Source organism: Vicugna pacos, chromosome 12 (assembly GCF_048564905.1).
Source record: "Vicugna pacos chromosome 12, VicPac4, whole genome shotgun sequence".
NCBI lineage: Eukaryota > Metazoa > Chordata > Mammalia > Artiodactyla > Camelidae > Vicugna > Vicugna pacos.
The window spans coordinates 53,484,022-53,498,612 of record NC_132998.1 but is presented as its reverse complement, the minus strand read 5'-3'; the positions used below and the strand labels follow the sequence as shown (position 1 = coordinate 53,498,612).

The window sequence follows — 14,591 nt, the reverse complement described above, 5'->3', positions numbered from 1 at the left end:
TTCCAGAAAACTTGGCTGGGAGCTTCTCTTGGAGTTTAGCCATGGGCTACATGTTTTAGACATCTTAATTCATACTGCCCCCAAAGGTGCAGAAATCCCCTTTAAAAATCACATTTGATTTCTCCCTTGCTCCCCATATCCATCAGTAGCAAACTCTTCTTGGTTCTGTAGCATCTTCAGGCTTTCTTACTGCCGATCTGGGTGCCTCCGTGGCGTCTCAGCTGGTGTAACTTCCAAAACTGCCCCAACCAACCACATTCTAACAGAGCTGTCTTTCTGAATTAGATTTAAACACATCAGGCACCACAACCTCCCAAACATAAATCATCAATAGATATACTTAGAACGAACATGCATGGAATCAAATTTAGATTTAGCCTAACATTCAAAATCTACCCAAGTCCTTCTCAGCCTGTTTCGTCGTACCTGTTACTGCTCCCTCTAATGTGCAGACCCCGTGACTCCTGTCTCTGTTCATGTGTTTTCTCCCCTCCGAGCCACTGCTCGTGTTTTTAAAGATATGTCCATGTTTATGTCTCTTCAGATCCCAGCTCTTTGTGACACCTTTCCAGAACCTCCCAGATGAAATTAATCTTTCCTTCTTGTATTCTCTTAGGATGTTTACCCCAGCGCTTATCCACGTCCGACCTGAGTTATTGCTACTTGTGCTTTTCTCATAACCTACCTTTGAGCCTGTGAAGGCAGGGACCATAATGCACACATCTTTTATTTCCTTCACCCAGCAGAGAGTTTAGCACACGTTGAACCGAAACAAATAGAAAATCCATTTCCTGAAGCAACTTGATGACTTGTCCTGAAAGATTTGGGGCCCAATGTAACCTTCAAAATAGGACTCCAAGCTGCTGCTTTTGTTCCCCAGGGTAAAATTAATTTTCTTGTTTTAACAATTTTTATGTGTGAAGTTTTAAAATTCTTGTCAGGAAGCGTGGCACATCACCCGCGCTAATTCTAACAATAATGAAACAAGCAGATGAATTCAGAATGTGGAACATTCTATAAGACAGTGTTCCAGGACTGTTAAACAAGTGTCCATGTTATAAAAAACCAGCCAATCAAAATGACAAGGCGAGTGCTCTACATTTTAAGAAAGACATAACCAAAGACAATGCATGAACATTCATTAGATCGTTGATAAGAAGACAAGAGTCATAAAAGATTTTTTTGGCACAGTGATGGAAATTATATATAAGATATTAGTATTAAACTAATATTACATCTCTTGGGTATAGTAACAATAATATTGTGACTTACATGGAAAAACGCCCTTATTTGTTAGAAGATGTACACAGAGTTATTTCTAAGTGTAATGTCAGGATGTCGGCAACTTATTTTCAGACGGCTCAGCCAAAAAAAGTATATCGATCAAGAGACAAAAAGCAAGAGTGGGAAAAACAGCCATTAATAAATCTAAATGAAGAACGTATGGGTGTTTCATGGTACTCTTCTTTCAGTTTTTCTGGAGGTTAAAAATTGTTTTGAAATAAAAAGTTGGAGAAGGAAAAGGAAGAAGCCTAAAGGACTGGTTTAATTTCCGAATTATATTCTTCTTAGGCTATTACTAGGTAAGTTACCAGCTAAGCAGTGAAAACAAAACATTTACTTGGGTATGACGTTGTATTTAGGAGTGAAACCAGCTAGGGGTGAACCGTACACGTGGTTGTAAGAATTGTTGGGTCAGTTTTCTTGCTCGTTAGAGGGACTTCTCCTACGGACGAGGTGTGTATCTAGGAATGCAAGTTTTCACGGTGAGTAGATTCAGAAATATTTAACATATCTTAGCTTTTCATTATCACGAGCCTGTTGAGATGACCTGCTATTCTAGGTATCTCTGGAAGTGGTTATATTGATTGGCCCTGTTTCTCTAGGTGAAAAAAAAAAAAAAAACAACCCTGTATCTCCTGCTTGGTTCTAGCAAAATCGATCTGGTTGATGGAGGCAGAGATATACATATATTGGTGTAAAAGGACAAATAGGAGATAAGACTATGTATTTATTGCCCATTTATGTAATTACATGTGTCACCAAGGACAAAGGTCCTTAAAACAAAGGCGAAAGGCAGAGCAGAAACAGTTCCCTGTAGTAAGATAGATAGATTTGCTGCCACTTCCCTCCTCATGAATCTTCCTTCTGCAGAGTCGCATATCCTTCTGGTTTTATAATTACTTTCGAAAACTTGACCATCTTTCTGGGCGCGACTCGATGGCTGAAGGTACGCTTCACTCCAGTAAAAACAAAATGCAGATTTTTCAAGACCACTCGTAGGCTTCCAGCCCAGAGGACTGCACTTACTTCCGGAAGTCGGATAAGCCTGGCTCTTGGAGGAAGCGTTACCAGGACCACGGCACCATGGATGTGGTGGGCGAAAACGAGGCCCTGCAGCAGTTCTTTGAAGGTAAGAGGCCCATTTCCAACATCGGAGAAATGGCATTGCTCGCTGCAACTGTCTCACCTTTCGGGAATTCACTTAACCTTGGCCTTGAAAGAAATGCTATCATACTAACTGTCTTGAAGTCAGAAGCACAGGTTTCATTGCCATGTTTATAGCAAAAAATCATGGTATAAAGGTGATTTTAAAAAATTCAGAATTTCTTTCTTACAGCTTGGTTGTTAAGAGAATCAAGAGGCCAGCATGCCTATGTTACTATTTATCCCTTTCCTGTGCTAGATTTAATTTTTTTTATAATCCTCTCTGTTCCATAAAACTAGACTTTCCTTATCTCTAAAATTATTGAACATAGCACAAGAAAAATGTAAGTTTACTTAAGACAGTTTTTCTCTTAGGATAATTAAATACAAAACAGCCGAACAGCAAAGGAGCCCCTCTTCCCCCATTCCCATCTTTGTTCATCATAATGCTTTACAAATGTGTCCCTATTGAATGATGATTTGTTTGTGAGATAAAGTATCTTTTTCTCCAAGGGAGAGGCTTACTATGGGATGTGTTTCCATAGATTTTCCTTTTTTCTAAAAACCTGAGATGGCAGTAGCGTTTCTCATATTTAGTTGGGTTTATATTCTAATGGTGAGCATGTTGAAAATGTCAGGAAGGGCTTGCCTTCTCGTGACACCTTTTAGGGGAGCCATTGGGAGACTCCAGGTCAGGCTTCCAAGGGAAGGGAAATGTGGCCGGAGCTTTTGCACATCTCGAGGTATTTCCCAGGAGGGTATAAGAGGAATCGAGGGCAGACCTGCTCGCTGACAGAATCCAGAGGGCAGTTAGCAGCATGCTGAGAAAGCGCTTTTGGCGTTTCTTGTGATTAGTAAAGTGCCTGGCAAATAGTAGACATTTAAAGGTTGGATGGAATCGACCCCACGCCAAACAGTGCCGAACACTAAAGAGTGTTTGTAGCAAAGAAACAGTGAGATTCTAGGTCACTATCAGAAGGAATTAGCACAGGGGGGTGGGTATAGCTCAGTGGTAGAGCACATGCCTTGCAAGCCCAGGGTCCTGGGTTCAATTCCCAGTACCTCCATTTAAAAAAATAAAGTGGACCTGAAGACGGTCATTCTAAGTGAAGTGGACAGGAAAGAGAAAGAAAAATGCCATATGATATCACTTATAAGTAAAATCTTAAAAAAATAAAAAAAATAAGGACACAGAAGAAATTAGCACATTACAAAGTGTTCTGTGGCTCGGTCTTTGCCAGATGTGGCAAGGAGGAAATATACGACCAAGAGAACAACTGTGTTATTTCAGCTGTGTGATCCATCCCATCGTGTTCACGTCCAACAGTGCCCAAGGCAGTGTGTCCACCTGGCTCACACAGTAGGCACACCAGTTGCTCGATTGTTGTTGCCTGAGTTTATATCCTGTGTAACTTTCATTTGAGCTGTAGGTAGCAAGCTCCAAGCTACAGTTATGAGAGCTTTATTTTAGAGAAACCACCAATTCATCTTATAAAGGCACAAAGTCACCCTGATTTCTTTCCAGAGCTGGAGAAGACCTGAAAGGTTCATCTTGTCTACCTTCTGTGCTACAGAAGCACTATTATACCTCCTGGTTCCCTGTGCTGTCTTTGTTTATGCTATTTTCAGAGGTCTTTGGGAATGTTGTTTCCACAAATCCTCAGTCCTCTCTTTAGCTTGTTACAAAATCTGATTATGATCATTATGATTATTATTATAGGTTCTTTCTTAGCCCAAACTGAACGCTGTAGCTCCTTTTGAAATCTTATTCATTAGAAAGGAGTAATTTCTCCATGGAAAGAGTATAAAACAGTGTTTTTCTTACATTGTCTTTGAATTAATAGGTGGAAAAGGTGGTAAGCGTTGGAAATAAAAAAACGGAAGTACTAGCTTAAGTGATTCCCCTCCCCCTGAAAATCGCACAGCTGGTTGTCAATTTTTTATTACTTATTCAGCAAACATCGATCACTGACTGTGTGCCAAGTCCAACAACCTCCTCTTTTAAACAGTAGCTTGGAGGGTTTTGAAGTGTTTCCTTTAGATTATGATTTCCTTTCTCAAATACTCCTTAGAATGAACACAGTAAAACTAGATATATTTTCACAAGGGGGACCAGTTCCAATTAAATGCAGACTTATATTAAAAAATCAAGGTCTGAAAAGCAAGAAAAGTTTTCACAATTGATTACCCACCGGAAAGCTATTTGTTTCATTGTTTCTTCAGATGCTTCATTCTAGAAACTAAATCCTAAATAATATATTTTTTTCTTACGAACACTTTAGTATTAAGAAGTATCTGGACTGACAATAGTATCGTGAATTAAATGGCCTTGAATGTCAAAGCTCATGCTGACCTTAGTTTTTGTTTTAAACCTTCAGAAGTGCCTAAATCTTTATGATGTGTCGCAGGAAAATGACAAGAACAAAGGTGTTTTCAGGTCGCTGGCAATTCTCACTCTATTCAGATCCCCAGCTGCCACTGATGCTACAGGTAGGGCCGTTCGCTAACGTAGAAGGGATGGATCAGGTTCCCTGGGAATCCCACCATCCACTGGAGACTCAGAGACCATGTGAAATGTTTGGCTTTTTCAGCAAAGCTGATACCGCTGCAAGAGAAAGGCTGTCAGAAGGGAGGCACCCTATTTTATTTATAATAACTGAAAATTGGTAACAACTTAAATTTCTAATAGAGGTGGATTAGTTAAATAAGTTATGGTTCTTCCATATAATTGAATATTTTGCAGCTATTAAAAAAAGATGGTGATAAGGAAAAATGTTCATGATATAAAGGGAGAAAATGGGTTACAAACTGGTATATATGATACAGTTGAAAATATATATATTTTCTAGAACAAAGTTTATTAAAACTGATCTGAAAACAGTTACTATATATACACACATGCACACATATATACATAGGAACAACTGGGAGAACACACTGCAGATATTAACAGTAGTTAGCTCTTAGTGGGAGGAATATAGAGATTTTAATTTTCCTCCTGAAACTTTATTATCTAAGTGCTTCAAAATTGGAATGCATTATGTCATAATCAGGTCATCGTAAATAATGGAAAAACTCTTCCGTTAAAGAGTTTCTTTTCTGTGTAAAGAAAAATAGGAAAAGGCATTGACGTGGATTTAAAAAAAAAGATTACTAGGTGTGTCCTCTATAGGAAACTATGCCTGGATCATATCATCTGGGCTACCACATTCTATAGAATTTTTTCCCTATTCATTGTCTTAGAGCTATTTTGAAACTCTGTAAGTTGTAGATAACTGATAGCAATGCAGTGATTTTTGTCTATCGATCGATAGGTGAATTAATGATGTCCTTAGGGGGATCAATAGTTCCAGTAAAACCCAGTTTCCCATTTATTTGTAAATTCATCCCATGGTATATTCAGATAAAGATGATCTGTCTACTTATCTGTCTATATCTATATACCTACATAGATCTATGTGTCTATGTCTGTGTGTGTGTGTATGTATGTATGTATGTAATCTATTTACCCCTCTTACTTACTTCAACAACTGTTTGAATTCTCCTTGAACCAGTGGTAACATCTTCCTGCTTCCCTCATTAAGTAAATAAAAATCTTTGACAAGTATTCATCTTATATCTGTATAAATTATGATTTTATCTTTATAAAAATGTACATCCTTTAACACATGCCATGTTTTAAGTTCGTTTTCTTGGACTATGTTTTATCTTAAGTTTGAACCAGATTAATAGCATTTACTGTGCATTTACCATGCGTCAAGCACTGTTCCGTTCACTTTACATTCATTATCTCATTTAATTCTTACATCAACCAACCTGGTGGAAAAGGGACAGGAAACGAAGTACAGTAAATCCCATTCCTCAGTTTACGTCACCTGTTTGTGACAGCTGTGACCTCACGTTCTTAGTTTGTTTCTTCACGAGTGTTTCTTTTGGACTACTGTGATGTCAGAGCATTCATCTTTGATTTCCCAGCTTTTTAGGACTATTTATGAAAACTGATTAGAGAAGAACATTTTCTTGTTCATTATATTTTATCTTTAAGAGGAAATTTTCTAAGTTGGTGAGAAACTGTTTTGCTCATCCTGTTCGTAATGTCCTGAAGTAGGTTCACAAACGCTTGTTGGCTTTATCACGACAGCAAAAGGGGAGACTCCTGCCCTAATTGAGCAGAGTGGGAAAAGCTACATACAGCTGTCCCTCGGTAGCCAGGGGGACTGGCTCCAGGACTCCTCTGATAGCAAAGTCCACAAATGCTCAAGTCCCTTATATGACATGGCAGAAGTATTTGCATGTTAACATGTGGGATCCTCTGGGATACTTTAAGTCGCCTCTAGATCATTTATAATGCCTAATACCATGCGGATGCTATGCGAATAGTTGCCAGCATGGGGCAAAACCAAGTTCTGCTTTTTAGAACTTTCTGGGATTTTTTTTTTCCCCTGAACATTTTCCATCCCCGGTTGGTTGAAATCCACAGATGTGGAACCTGCGGACACGAAGGGCCAGCAGTACTGAGTGTAGGTCACGTGGGAAAGCACAAGAGGGAAACCAGCTGAAGAAACTTCCACCCACCCGTTCAAATTTGGGGGCTGAGGGGCAGCTTCCAGAACCAGAAGCCGCGGGCGGCCAGGACCCACAGGACAGCTCCCGAGATCCAAGGGGACGAATGGTCCCTTCCGGAAGCTGCTGCCACGCAAGCTTCAAAATACTGTCTGCCCTCCTCCCTCTGCTCGAGATTTTTGATGTTTATTTAAAATAAGGTGGTAGGGACGCACGATGGGCAAAAACATCTTCTGCCCATGAGGACAGGAGCATTATGGAGGTCCCAAGTTTTTAGGAAAATGAAGAAAATGCTGAAGGTTCTGGGGCAGAAAAGCAGTGACTGAAGGGACAGACCCACAGGGAATGCATCCAAGCCGGCCCCAAGGAAGCGTGGGCAGGACTGTGTGCGAGAGATGCAGCTTGGAAACGTGCCTGCCTGTATGATGTCCACCCCAGTAGCCACCCAGTAATATTGATAGAATAAAAGACTGAACGACAGTGCACAGACAATTCTTTTCAACAGTTTGAATTCTAGGTTCAGAGAACCCAGTAAGTTCAAACATGGGAAGAAGAAAAGCTTGCCCAGTAGCGGAAAGTTTTGGTGAATAAACAGAGGCAATTAAGACAAAGTGCTGCCAGTTGGTAGAGAGCGTCAGATTCTACTGCTACCAGAATTAAAGTCATAAATATCTTAAGCGGTGCCTGCGCAGGGCTTCTCCAAAAGTGAAACCAACCCTGACCGGTTGATGCCTCTGAACTCTGTGATTGGAATCAGAACTCTGAGCAGATGGACGCAGTGTAGAGGGCTGGCCCTGGGCATGGCTGCGTTGCAGGTGAAGGTTATTTTTGGCCTCCTCTCAGGCTCTCCATCTTTGTCTTTCTTTTACTTTGGGACCATTGCTTTCTCGCCCTCTCACATAACCGGCATCCTTATGCCCTCGTCCTTCTGTCCCTATAAAACCTGAGCTTGCACAGAAGGTACAAATGGCAAAGAATCTGATGACGCCTTACACCTCTACAGAATTTTGCATTTAACATAGAACAGGAACTGGTTTTGATCCAATGAGTCAAGAAGGTTACCTTCTCTAAGAGTAGGTTTGGCTGATTTCTAGGAATCCTGGCTCTGCCTTTCACTGTCTCTGGGATGAGGCATAAGTAAACTTCTGCAGGTGTTAGTTTTCTTTTGTGCAAAATGGGGATAACTGCATTATCTCACAGTGTGCTTGTAAAGTGCTGTGCCCGGCACAGGGGCTCAGTAAATGTTAGCCGTTATTATTCTCATTACTTTATGATCGTTTTCTCCATTTAGCATCTAAGCAGCCCTTTGAGGGATTTTTATCCTCCCACGAAAAACATGAGGCTGACAGAGGTTTAAGAAACTTGCTTGAGGGTCATCCAGGTAGTAAGTGGCTGCAAGGTCATCATTTATCCTTTTCTTTCATTTATTTCATCAGCCAATTGAAACGAACCAGATGCTGCCCTGATGGCCAGGGATTCAGTGGTGAGTTTAGGGGTTTCAGCACCCTAAAGCAGCTCCTCTTCTAGCTGAAGGGGAAAAAAAAACAATCAAGAGATAAGCAAATAAATAAGATGATTTCAGGTAGTTATTAACTATGAAGAAAATAAAACCAGATGATGGTGCAGCGAGAGACTGATGAGGGTAGCAGGGGAGAGTGGGTTACTTAAGCTAAAGCAATCAGGAAAGGCTTCTGAGGAGGAGACATTGGAGCTCAGACCTGAACAATGCCTGGGGGCAAGTCACTCACCAGACATCATCCACCATCCATACGTAGAACTTGCCAGGCAAAGGGAACACCAGTGTGAAGTCCCTGAGCTTGGGGCGCTCAGGGGTGTGGTCGGAGTGGGGCGGGGGTGCTCTGGAAGGGGCAGAGGACAGTGCTGAGTGACAATGGGGAGGGTGGTAGGAGATGATGTCAGAGTTTGGGTTTTTATTCTTAGTGTGATAGGAAACCAGTGGAGAGTTTTAAGCAGGAGAACAGGCAGAAATGATCAGGAGGCAATTGGATGTTTGAACCTGGAAACCAAGTAAGGGATCTGGGCTGTAGATAGCAATTTGGGAGTCATCAGCATATGGTCGATATTCAAAGCCCTGAAACTAGATGAGGTCACCAAGAAGGGAGACAGACTCGAGGGACCCATGATAAGATTTGGGGATCCAAGTGAGAGCAACCAGCAAAGGAATGTTAAATGAGGTGGGAGGAGAGCCAGGAGAGTGTGGTGTTAAGCTAAGAAAGAATAGAGTTTTGAAGAGGGTGTGGTCTAATGTTTTCAGTATTACTGAAATGCCAGATAATGGAGCATAGAATTTGGGAAGGAAGATTGTGGGTGACCTTGACAAGTGGTTTCCATGCAGTAGGGGAAGAAAGCACAGTCAGTGGGGTTGAAGAGAGGATGGAAAGTGAGCAGCTAATATGGATCATGCTTTTGAGAAGCTCTGTTGTGCCAGGAAGAGAAAAATGGGGCAGTAGCCGGAGGAAGTGTGGAGGAAAGAGGGTTTGTATATGATAATTTTCTTTTTAAGACGGGGGATACTAAAGCATGATGTGCAGATGGGAATGATTCATTTTAGAGGAATAAGTGTTTGGTGCAGAAAGGTAGGGGGGTAATCGTGGGAGGAGAACCTTGAGAAGGTGGTGAGGATGGGGTGGAGAGAGCGTGCCCTTGGGCAGCAGGAACACTTGCTGTCTTGCAGGAGAGGAAAGGAGGAGTCTCTGAAACAGGTGCAGGTAGCGTGGTAGGTTTCAGGATGGGAACCTGAGACAGATTCCTCCTGCTTAAACCTGTGGTAGGCGACTGTTGAAGGGCTTTAGGAGGGAGAATAAGTTATGAAATGATCTTCTTAGTGAGTGTATTAGTTTCCTAGGGCTGACATAAAAAATTATCATGAACTTGGTGCCTTAAAACCACAGAAATTTGTTCTATCACAGTTCTGGAGATCAGAGGTCTGAAATCAAGGTGTTGGCAAGGCCACTCGGGCTCTGAAGGCTTCACTCCATGTCTCTCTCCTAGCTCCCGATGGTGCCGGTGGTCCTTGGTGTTCCTCGACTTGTACACGTATCCCTCTCATCTCTGCCTCCATCTTCACATCACCTTCTCCTCCATGGGTCCCTTCTCCCCATCTCTTCTCTTACAAGGGCTCTCATCATTGCATTTAGGGTAGCCTAACCCAGGAAGATCTCATCTTGAAATCCTTAACTTTATTATATCTGCCAAGACCCTTTTCCCAAGTTCACACTCATAGGTTCTGGGTGGTTGTACCTTTTGGGGGGCTGTTTTCCAACTCATTACAGAGAGTAGGAAGCAAATCTGCTGGGAAATAGTAGGGTTGACGGTCAGCGCCATGTCCACTTGAGATTTGTAGTTAATTAAGTGAGGTTGGTCGTTACCCTTGTATGATTTTCTCAGCAACACTCAGCCACTTGACGTAGGCTTGGAGTGGGTGAAGAATTGGGTTTAACTAACGCTGAGATCTTCCCAGGTGTGTTCCATAGATGGAAAGAAGAGAAGAGAGTTACAGGTCTTTGCAAGGGAGTAATTAGAGGGATTGACTCTGGAATCTAAGCTGGACAAGGAAGACAGTAGGAGTGGAAAGGCATGAGGAGGTGTGGGAAAATGGGAATAAGGTGCATGAACAGAGGACCAGCAGACGAAGTTATCAGACTAGAGGTGTGAGTGTCAGTGAGCAGAAAGTATACATTGGTCAGAGAAAACGATACTTGAAACAGATTTCGGAGGATGGTGCAGCGATTGGTGATGCCAGGGTTTAGGAGAAGGTCATGAGAGGAGGTGGCTGCGGTGGGGTGGAGAAAAGGTAGTAATAGGTGAGAGGCTGCGATATGATTGGGTGGATGTCGACACAACCAGCAGTGATGGCAACAGCGGTGTTAGAGAGAGAGAAAGAGGTACCCCAGGCTGAATGTTCAGTGTGAAAGAAATAGCGACCAAGAGGCTGGTGGGTGCAATTATTACCGGGAGTGGCCTGGTCCTTTGGCCTGTGCACCAAATGAACCCAAGCTTGTGAAGAGAGGAAGAGGAAACGGGAATGGAGAGCAAGGAGAACACTGCTCCCGTCTTCAGGCTCCAAGAATACGTCAAAGAACCTCTATTTGAGATGTTCCATAATTGAACCATTATTGGACATTTAGTCTTGTTTCTAGAGTTTTCCCTGCAATATATGTACTGTTACAAAAATTTCCCCCAAACTCTTAGTTATTTACTTTATATGGAAGTTGCCAAAATAGAATTGTCGGCATATAGTATTTTTAAAAATTTGATCTTTGGTATTGCCAAATTATTTGCTAGGAAGTTTTAAAAAAATCAGTCAGCAGCCTGTCACTATTACTGCTACCTGATATTATTATTATTATTATTATTATTATTATTATTATTATTAATTATTATTATTATTCTTTTACTTAAAAATGTTACTCCAAGTCCTTAGCTAGGGAAAAGATGCAGGGAGGACTTGAACCCTCTGAAAGGGGGTGGAAATGTGTTTATGTGTAGGCACGGATTTATAGAGAAAGGCTCCATAGCTTTCATGAGATGACCAGTGAGGTCTGTGACCCAGAAGGGGTGAGAAACTCTGCTCTGGTCCCAGGCTGTTAGCTGCTTCTCTTGCCTGCCCCTCCCGGAGGAGCCAAAGCCTGGGGCAACCACACAGGGGGAGGGTGTGCTCTGAATCAAATGGGGGATTCTGGACTGGAGCGTGCTTTAAGAATCAAAGAGTCTGGAAATGTATAGATTCTACTCAAAATGCCGTTAAGGGATGGGAAAGGGAGCTTTGATAGCAAGATTAAAGGCAGTGATGAAAAAAATCCTGTTTCATCTTTATAGTCTGGGCTGTAACAGCAAATCAGTAAACATTTACACCGAAACTATACTGCAACCCAAAAGGGAGCAAATTCTTAAAAGTCTCTTCTCCGTTTTAATGGTAGATGTAGAAAAGCAGATGACTTCTCCCTGAGAAGCTGGCCTGACCAGGACAAGTGGGCTCTTACTTTTTCCCCTGGGGACCACATCAGCGGCACATGAAGAGATGCTTCTGGGGTTCCAGCCGGTGCCCAGTTTGATAGAAGGAAGCCCCTCATAGTGGGTCAACATCTGTTGGTTATCTATGCCTAGCCTGCTTCTAAAAAGACTCTGGAAACAGGTTACAGTAAAGGAGTCCTTAAAAATTGATGTGTACAGGGGAAAGGAGAGATTAATAGAACTTCTTGGGGGAACAGCAGTGAGATTAAGCTATCGGTGGTCAGCAGGGCATTCAGATCTGTTCCCTTGATTCCACCGCTCCTTCCAAACACTGACTTATCTTTCTCTTCCCTGTCATCACCAAACTCTGAGAAATATCCACTCTCTTCATTCTTCACCTCCCATCACTTTTCAACCACATCTCTGGCTTCTGCCCCAACTTCACTTAACCTTTCCAAATTTTCTCCTAATGATGAGATTGTGTGAAAGGTGGCCTGCCCTCCTCCTCCTGGCGTCCTCTCTGGGATCTGTCATCATCACCCACTGTTTACTCTTGGAAACTCCATCTGCTCCCCGGGCATCTTCACCTCTGATTCTCATCCAGCCTTTCTGTTTCCTCTCAGGAGCGTTCACTAGTTCACCCTCCTCCTTCTCTGCCCCGGGGTCCTGTTTTGGAAACTGTTTTATTTGGGCACCAAAAGCTCACCCTGAATGGCCTCATTTACTCACAGGGATCAGGATCTCCCAAGCCCCATTGAATTCACAGATGTTTAACGTACGTTCGGATTTCCCCAAATCGGTACATTCAAGGGGGATCTTATTACCCTTCCCCTCCCTGACTCCAGTCTTTGCTGCCTCCTGCACTCCTTTCACTCTCCAGCAAACCTCCCAAATCAGAAACCGGGTGTCACCCTCCCCGACTCCTCCCACACTCTAGAGCTAATCATTTACCAAACTCTGTTGCTTCAACCCTAGAAATGCCTTTCAGCCACAGCCTCGCCTTTGTTTGGATGCTCATCTCTGGCAAGAGCCTCCTGACTGGTCTCCCTGTGCTGGCCACCTTCCACTTCACTAGTGGCTCATATGAATGCCATGACTTAAACATTTCTGTTGAATGTCCATTGACTGAGCTTAGCATATGGTCCTGATGTCACGTTCCAGCATCCTTATTTCTGGGGCTCCCCCATCCTCACAGTTGTGAGAGGCTGTTTGGTGTAGTGGTTAAGAGCATGTTCCTGGGCCAGAGTTCCAATCTTGACTCTACCCCTTGCTAGCTGTGTGATCTTAGGCACGTTACTTAATCTCTCTGTGCCTCAGTTCTGTATGCATAAAATTGGATACTCATACCTAATAGAGTTATTGTGAAGGTTAAATGATTCAACATGCATGAGATGGAACAGTAATTGATGACTGTGTTCATCTTCGTCATCATCAGCATTGTTATTACTGTTTCTGTACCCCAGCTACACTGAGATTTTCATGGTTTCTTAAAAGCGCTTTTTAATAACACCGGGTCTTTGTGCCTCCTGCCCAGTACGCACTTGCCTACTTCTTCATCCCTGGGCAAAGTTAGAAACAAAATTCTCCACGCTTCTCCAACACGTGTTTATACCTTTGGATGTGCAGCCTTCACCCTGAGGGTTAGTGTGTGTGTTTACGTGTCTGCCTCCCACAGGAGACACCTCACCCTCCAGGTGAGGACCTTCCTTTGTCTCATCATCTAGTGTCTTGAATGTAGCAGCTACTAAAAAAGAAACGTTTGTTCAATCTGTGTTAGATGAGTGAGATTCTTGACCCAAACTTCTGATAGAAAGACGGGGCCTTTATTGCATTTACAAAGGTTTGTGCTTTTTTTTTTTCTTACATACATTTTAGTATCAGAATCCACTCAGGGTGGGGCACAGAGGTCCCAGCTCCTCAAAAATGTTTTTAATGTAGATTAGTCTTGGGTCTGTGACCCATGGCAGTGATCTCCTCCTATGTGTCATAACTCTGTTTCCCCTAAAAGGGACTCTTTATTATGGGAAGGGAGAGGTGTTTACCAGGAAACATGGCAGAGATGCCAACTGGGGGTGGAGAGAATTCAAAACCCATCTGTAAAATGGGAGTAATAAGACCTATTTCTTACAGTTGTAAGGATTAATGAAAAAATCTTGAAATGATGGAATAAATGATAGCTATTGATTTTTAGTGCAACATTAGCAAGTGTGAAGGAACAAAATTGCTTGCATTATTTATTTTGAAACAAGAATGAGTACAAGCCGCATATATATCTCCATACATTTCTTTTTCAAAGAAACACTCCTGTCTCCCGGGAATTATTACAACTTTTACATGTTCACATTAATTCCAGGGCCTTTATAATCATAAAATCCATTTATAGCCTTTAGTTGCCAAGCAACAAAGGACAAAGTACTGAGTATTTCCTTCTGTTGCAAAAGGTTCAGCTTTCCCACGCTGGTCTTGAAATCAACGTTTTTTGGAAAATAACGAACAGTGAAACTGAATACCGTACTTCCAAGGGCTAGTGGGCGTTTCTGGTTTGGGGACAGAATCAAAGCTGGAAGGAATACGTTGTGATCATGGTCTCTTCTTGAATAGTCTAAAGCATTTGTGCTAATCTTATA

General features: G+C 42.2%; 1 protein-coding gene across 1 annotated transcript in view; it reads left to right on the top strand.

The window, feature by feature from the left end:
• Positions 1-2,165: 2,165 nt before the first annotated feature.
• MYRFL (myelin regulatory factor like) overlaps positions 2,166-14,591 on the top strand; it is a 106,268-nt gene continuing 93,842 nt past the window's right edge. Inside the window, exon 1 of the mRNA XM_072973403.1 lies at positions 2,166-2,413. Coding sequence (XP_072829504.1) covers positions 2,368-2,413 — 46 coding nt within the window. The 5' untranslated portion in view covers positions 2,166-2,367. The remainder of the gene's footprint in view (positions 2,414-14,591) is intronic.